Source organism: Apium graveolens, chromosome 10 (genome assembly GCF_009905375.1).
Source record: "Apium graveolens cultivar Ventura chromosome 10, ASM990537v1, whole genome shotgun sequence".
In the NCBI taxonomy this organism is placed as follows: Eukaryota; Viridiplantae; Streptophyta; class Magnoliopsida; order Apiales; family Apiaceae; genus Apium; species Apium graveolens.
In genome coordinates, this window is record NC_133656.1 from 179,385,668 (window position 1) to 179,393,974 (window position 8,307).

General features: G+C 33.0%; 1 protein-coding gene across 1 annotated transcript; it reads right to left on the reverse strand.

Moving 5' to 3' along the window:
- Nucleotides 1-689: 689 nt before the first annotated feature.
- On the reverse strand, nt 690-1,172 carry LOC141691366 (uncharacterized). Its single transcript, XM_074496091.1, has one exon. It carries the CDS (start codon nt 1,170-1,172, stop codon nt 690-692), a length of 483 nt encoding a protein of 160 aa, XP_074352192.1.
- Between the last annotated feature and the right edge of the window lie 7,135 nt (nt 1,173-8,307).

Consider the following 8,307-nt stretch of genomic DNA (forward strand, 5'->3'; position numbering starts at 1 on the left):
CCATGGGGCATTCAACTGCAGCGAAACCATATATGGGCATATCGGTCGGGGTTAATTGAGAATTATTGTATCCCATCTTTATAAAGGTATCATAGTGTAAAATATCCATCGATGCCCCATTATCTATAATGACTCTTTTTATAGGGTTGTTTCCTATATGGGTGTTATAACTAGGGGATCATCATGGGGAAACTTAACCCCTTCCAAATCAAAATCATCAAATGCCATCGACGCCAGTCTTGGGCCTCTTCGGGGCTTCTTCTACTATGTGCATAACCTTTCGAGCATAAGATTTTCTTGAATTTATAGAAGGACCGGACGCATTTGGTCCTCCAAAGATCATATTAATCACCGGGCCTCTAGGTTGGGGATTCCTTCCTTGATCATCTTGATCCCTCCTTTTGTCATCAAATTTTTTTTCTTTTATTATTATTCTTTTCTCTTCTCTCACCATCTCCGGTGTACTTAATCAAGCTTCCTTTTCGAATGAGGAACTCAATATCGTCCTTCAACGTCTGGCACTCATCGGTATCATGGCCAGCATCTTTGTGAAACCGATAATACTTTCTCTTATCCAATTTGGCAGGATCGGCCTTTAAAAGCTTTGGCCAGGGAATGTTTCTATCCCTTTCAATTTCCATCAAGATTTGACTCTCAGGAGCATTCAAACTAGCACACTCAACGAACTTTTATCGTGGCCCTCCCTTCTTCGGGGCTAAGTCAGGTTCTTTGTTAACCCGTGGATACTTGTCCTTCACATCATACTCTTGATATATTTTCCTCTTCTTGCCACCACCGGGCTCATTGTTTACCATCATCTTTTTCATACTTTCTTCAACTTGGATATATTTTCCTGCTCTACTTTGGAGTTGTAGCATATTTTCTAGTGGCCGATTGGCCAAAGACATCTTAAAGCACTCATCCTTAGTTCCTTGTTGCAATGCTATCATAGCTACCTTGTCATCAAGATCTGGGAATTCTAAAGCCTCCTTTTTAAATCGATTCAAGTAGTCCCTAAGAGACTCCTTTGCCCCTTGCACTATACTCATCAGTGAAGAAGAGCTTTTTTCATGCACCTTCCCGCTGATGAACTGTTTAATGAAAGCTTGACTTAAATCTCTGAAAGATCCGATCGAGTTTGGTGGAAAACGGCTGTACCACCTTTGGGCCATGACTGATAAGGTTTGAGAGAAATCTCGACATTTAATCGCATCATTCATGGGCTACAACAACAGTGAATTAGAGAAGGTCCTGGCGTGATTAGCGGGATCCTCCGTTTCATCATAGGCCTTTATAGTCGGCATCTTGAACTTCCTTGTAATATGGGTATTCATGATTTCTGCCATGAAAGGAGGGGATGGATCTTCCGGGTCTCCAAGGGGGAGCAACTCAAACGGGTTTCCCCGAGAGACATTCATTGTTTTTCTTCTCAGAGTTTCCTCCAAATCGATGACATGAACAGTTCCCCTAGTTCCCCTAGCTCGATTGGCCCTCGTTGGCTGTCTAGGCTGACTTCTCTTTATATCCCTCCTTATCTTTAGGATTTCTACCTCATGAGCACGTATCCTTTCTTTAAAAGTCTAGGATGCCACTCCTTGAATTTCCTAAAATTCGGGTTGTCTATCTCCATCGTGCTCAAGGCGCCTACCTCCAATGGGCTATTTATCCCTTATTCTCCTCATGTGATGGGTGTCTTTATCAGTTGATTCTCCTCTCTCCTCAGTCGTATAGGGTACAGATACATTTCTTTAATTATTGATTGATTGCAGACCTCTAAGATAATTAGAGTCGTCCCAAGGCCGGGATCGAGGTGGTAGAGGTGGCCTACTCCCTCTAACCTCCGAGTAGATTGGCATCCATATGCGGGATTTATGGGAAAATGATGCACTATGGTTGACATATCGAAGCCCACGGATTGAGTTCCGAAGGAGCATTCAGATTCGAGTTTTGAGGATTCGCCCCTAAAGGTGGGGTGGTTATCCCTTAGGAATAAGTTGAGTGAGGGGGAATCTCAATGACGAATGAAATTCTCTGTGTAGTCCCAACCGGTGTTCCTTCAAGGACATTATTTCTGCTCCGTGTGTTCATCATGGTTGTTGTTCTCTTCCCACAGACGGCGCCAAATATTATGGATAAGAAATTAGTGTGTATTTAATACTAGGGTCCGTGAGCTCCAAGACTCTATTTGACTGTTCTCTTGTTTCGTGATTCGACCTGCCTTTACAAAATACCTACGTACCTTGTTGTATGCTAAGGATCAAGTCAAAAAATGTAGTTCTAATTTGTGGGGTGAGCCCTTATATAGGCATGGGATACCTTGAATTGGATTTGAGTTATGAGACTTCGTGGGCAAGTCTCAGATTTAGAATAAACTTTGGAGTTCTAGAATGTAGAAATTTGCTTTCTTATAGGACTCTGTGGCTTGAGGACTACTCTTTTGAGAGTTTGATTATGCTTTGAACTTGTTTTCTCAATTAAAACTTGGGCTGATACTTTGGTTTGCGAGCCTTTTGAGCCCAATTAATGACATATTAATTGTTGGCCTTAATAACGGGGTTTCGTCTTTGGACCAAACCATGCATAATTAATGCGCGTATTTATTACGCAGTCAGGATTATTTTTATCCCCAATATATATAACATCAAATATATATATATATATATATATATATATATATATATAATCAAATGATTGGATATACTCCAAAACATCTTAAACCATTTTTCTTCGTTTATCAGTTTTCTGAATTTTTGATTTAAATAATTATCTATCATTTAATAGCATAGTTATGATTATTAATTAGTCCTAATAAATTATATATTACCTTAAAACTTTATTTTATTTATATAAAAGTTAGGTAAACCTTTGTTTAGCATTACATTTATCATTTTGATATATTTCAATATAAAATATTAATTATTAGTTAAACAATTATGTAGGTAAATTGACAACGCAAAATGATTTATATCGTATCATTTTCTATTACCTTTTCAAGATTAATGGATTAGACTATCTTAACTTTCGATTAATACTTTATCATATCATAATTGTGAAGGAACCGCTATAAGTTATTAAAATATATAAGCTTTTTAGTTTACATTGATAACGTGTATACAACAAATGACATTTGACCAATTCTATTAAATTTAGCCAACCTCAAACTTTTCTCGATTGATTAAAATAACAAAACTTCATACATTATTCATTTAATTATATTTAAACTCAATAAATTAATATTTTAATCAAATATATTCTTAAACTAATATTTAATATATATATTAGAGGGGGTTCAACTTTTAAAATTTTATTTACTCAGAGTTAAAATTTATAATTTTTGCATGAAAAGATTACATTCATATGATGATAACTACTTTATGTATTTATTATTATTTTCACGATAATTAAAATGTTTGATATACAACTAGAGTATTCTTCCAACTAATTATTCATGTAAATTATTTTAAATTAATTTTATATAAAATCTTAAAATAGTTATCAAATTGTTTTTGAATAATACCATTTTATTTTTAATATTTTAATAACTAAAAATATTGATAAACAACACGAAGCATGTATAAGTTTAAATAGTATTAATAAAAATATATCATTTTATCTGCCGATTAAATCGATAATAAATATAATATACACCTTTTATTTCATTGTAATGTGTCGGAATAAATGAATATTATAACTAAAATGTCTGTATGTTATGAAAGGGTTTCGGTTTTTACGAACATTATTTAGTAATATTTTTTATCGTACAAATTATGTTCATATTGTAATTGTTACTTTTTATGTTTATAATTTTTCAAGATTATTTAGAAGTTCGACATATAATGAGAGTATTCTTTAAAGTAATGATGATTCTTGTACATTATTTTAAAGGCTTAATGACTTTTTGTCTCTTAAATTATAGGCTGTTATATCCATAAACCCCAAATGTATGAAGTCATATATTTTGACCCATGTAATATCTGTCTTCGTACCTTTTAACTCTTTTCGGCAATAAAACGACATATCGGTGAATATTAGAGGGTAAATTCGTCTTTTACTAAAATTATTCCCTAAACAATAGAGGAAAGTCTCCCACCAAACCCTATAGCCCCTGTGGTTATATAATTAGACATAGATGTATGTATCGGTGTATATTTTGTAGAATGAGGCTTGAAGATGAATCCTAATTGTTGGTGTGGAACCACAGCAGTGCTAAAAACATCATGGATATATGTGAATTCGGGAAGGTGGTTTCTAGGGTTGTTTCGATTCGTGGTAAGCAAGTTTCTACATGATATGAAACTATATTTGTTTAAAGGTTATTTAAGTTTTTTTTATCATTATTTTGCAGGATGATAAGAGGAATTCATGTAACTTCCATCTATGGTTCAATCCCCTTATGTGCCCAAGGTCAAGAACCATAATTTCCAAACTGTTGAGAAAAATAGAGAAGTTAGATGATGATTTGGTGAAATTAGAGGATATTTCTGAAATGAAGGTGAAGAAGAGAAGCCATGTTTTAGTGTATGTGGTCATCATTGCAGTCATCTTGTTGTTTGTACTGATGAACAATGAAGTGGAATCCAAGAGCAGGGGATGTGAACTATCTAAATAAAACCTTTGCAATAGTATTGTAACTTTTGATGTATGACTATGTAGTCTAAATTTTTGAACATTGTAATAAAAATTTATAATGAAATTATAACAATTGCAAAAGAAAGTGATTTCATTATTAAGTTCTTAATCTATCATTATATCCCATTACATAATTCTAAGCAAAAGATAAATAACATCAATGCCACACAAACATAAATTATTTTAGCATCAATTAAAACTGAAAAAATGCATAACTATATTAAAGTTAAAAAGTTACATTTCATATGTCCTTTTTTTCTTTAATGAAGGTCTTGCAGTTTTGTCCACCCATAACCCAATGCTTTAGTCCGTCCTCTAAGATTTTCCAAAGTAATTTCATCAAGGTCTCGGAAATGATACACAATGACTTCCCCCCCATATGTTCAATTTTGGGAATCCACTTTAACTTCTCTCCATATAATAAATACTTATAACATCATCGCCTTCAATAGAAAATAAATGGACGTAAATACATTTAACACACAAATATATACATTCGACTACATTCTTTAGTCATTAAGTTTAATACACACAAATAAAAGGTCAAGAACAAATGAGTAAAAACAATAAAGGATTAAACATTAACAGGCACACATATACACATAGTTTTAGGCATGACATTCAACCAATCGATCAAATTATACAATATTTATCGGGTAAAACATAAATTAAGGATAAGAGAAATACCAACAGAGCTGTCGTTGTTATACGCCATTGAATGATCCACATAATCCAAGCCTGAAACCTGTTAATCGCCAGTGTAATCGCCACTAAAATCGCCACTAATTGAGTTTATGATATTTAATTTTGAAGAAACTAAAGTCTTACAATGTTTTGGGTTCGAAAATTATATAAACTCAATCATCAGTGAACAATTTTAGTAAAAGACAAATGTACACTTCGATATTCATCGATATGTCATTTTATTTCCGAAAAGGGTTAAAAGGTACGAAGACAGATACTATAGGGGTCAAAAAATATGACTTCATATATTTGGGGCTGATGGGTATAACGATCCAAATTTTAAGAGCCAAAAGGTTATTACGCATAATTTAAATTAATTTTTATGAAAATCTATTAAAATTGCATCAAGAGAGTAAAATAGTAATAAAATTAAGTTCACTCAAAAATAGTGAAGTAAGACGCACTACATGTTTTTATGAAGTTTATTTCAATATATAATCAGATTTAATAACAATTTAAGCATCATAATCAATAAATTTTACGACTCTTATTTACCAATTTAGAAACATTCACATATGTTATTTTTTGTTGTCCCATGAAAGATGTTGGGTTTTGACCCAATGTGATTGGTAGGGTTTGGTGATACAAGACATAATTGGATTGTGTAATAATTGTATGTGTAGACAATTATTATCAAAATAGAATTGGGTCATAATTATATGGAATTAGGTAAGTTTTGTGGGCTAAGTTTTGTGATAGCTATATATATAGTCATATTATGTTTGATAGTTATTCTTAAGAGATGCAGTCGTCTTAGGTATCGTGCATAATATGTTTGATCATTGGTTGAGACACCATTGAGGTGTTTGAAAGGAATATGTCCTAAGTTCAATCATGTATTAGGATTTAGGAACAACTTTTATGTAATCTGTTTTGATTTCATTGATATTAATAAAAGACTTGTTTTGTTTTTATTACGAGCTCTATCTATTTAAGCGTTTAAATAAGATATACCGTAGTTTAGAGTAAAACTTTTATGGATTATGATGAGATCATAATAATGAGACCTAAAAGATGATAACTCTAAACTTAAATAGTTCGTGGTCATAGGATTACTAACTGGTAATTAATAATCCGCAAAGATCGGTACATACTATGCTTGCTTCATTATGAAGGATGTCTGTTCTCATAGACATTTGTGTGGTGACACTATAGCTAGTATGTAGGTGCTTATTATAGAATAAGTTCACTGAACATGACTCGCACAGCTGAACAACTGATGGAGTTCACTCACGTGTCAGCAGTTGTTCACATAGTGATAGTTGTACAAGTATCCTTAGACTTGAGGTCATCATAGTCATCTTGTGTACACTGAACTATGCTTTGGTTTAGTTCTTAGTCTCCAGGGACAATTATTAGGGCTCTACTGGGTATAGGAATTTGTACACGAAAATAGTGTATGATCAATAAAGGATCTACCCCTTCCAGTAAAGGAAGCGAATGTTCAAGGCTGATCCACTTATGCTAGTTCAGGAATCTCTGGCCAGAGTGAATGAAATTAGAAAGGAGTTTCTAATTTGCATAGAACTAAGCATAGTAATTGGTAAGCAAGTGATTAAATTAGATAGGCTTGACACGAGATCCATGCCTTATATTTAATCGGTACATTGTAGGGTAGAAGGAGTTTATTGTACGGTAACTATTCACTGAAGAGGTTCTTGGTATTCTAAGCAGTGAATTCATATTATCCGGATAGTCGCGATATGCTGAGAAGTATCCCTCACGATGTAGAATAAATATGATTAATTAATTAATCATATTTAATAAATTAGAGAATTTATATAAATAATGATAAAATAGTTTTATTATTATTTATTTCTACTACCGGCTTAATATTGAACCTACAGGGTCACACCATAAAAAGAGAATGATTTAATGGTGGAGGAATTAATTAATAATGGCTAATAATTATGTATTTATGAAATAAATAATTAATTGGCAAATTTAATAATTGATTAAATGAGATTTAATTGATTATAAATTAATTAAGAAAAGTTCTTAATATTATTAATTAAGAATTTAATTTTTGGAAATTAAATTTAGAGAGAGAATTATTTCTAAAGTGTTTAGAAAAAGGATTAATAATTAAAAGGTGTTTTAATTATTAATAAGAATAATAAATGGGTTAATAATAATAATATTTTATGGGAAAATTTCAGCTGAAAATTTTGCCTATAAATATACTATTATAAAACCTATTTTGATTCTAACCCAAAACCCCAAAATTTTAGAAAATCTAATTCTCTCCACCTCCTCCTCCTCCTTAACGTCGTTTTCTTGGTGGATACCGGTGGAGTGCTTCACGTTTGAGGAGCAGCTGCTAAGGATCTCCGATCGTTGCTTTTGGATCGCATATTAAAGGTTAGTAATCGATTCATATATTTTTACCATGATTTATATGCTTTTATTTGGATTTTATGTGTAAAAAGTGTTTTACCATGCCTCCGCTGCGATTAAAATCCAACATTGGTATCAGATCATAGGCTGTATGCATATAGATCCGTGGTAAAAATTTCAGAATTTTATGTGCTTGTATGAATTAATTATGATTTTTACAAGTTATATCATGGATTAATTTTGTTTGATGAGAAATCGTTTCTCAGAATAATTTTGAATGTTGATCTGGGTTCTACAAGTGTTGTAAATCGTCTGGGTATTTTTTTCATAATTTTATGATGTATAGATTTTTTATTATGAATTTTTGAAGTTCTTGCAATTAAAATTCGTAATTAAATAAGTATATATATTTGTACATCTGCTTGTCTGCATAATCTGTGATGCACGGAGAAAGGAAGAAGACACATGTCAGGCACGGCAATCGAGACGATGTCAGGCGGCGGCGAATCGCAGAAAAGGGGAGGACCGCGCGTCGACCACGCACGCGTGGGGCTCACGCGCTGGCGTGCCACGCGCGGCGCGTGGTAAACACGCGCT

Bases quoted from the DNA above. Each gene is read 5' to 3' on its own strand.
- LOC141691366 (XM_074496091.1), bottom strand. From the start codon at position 1,172: ATGGCCCAAAGGTGGTACAGCCGTTTTCCACCAAACTCGATCGGATCT.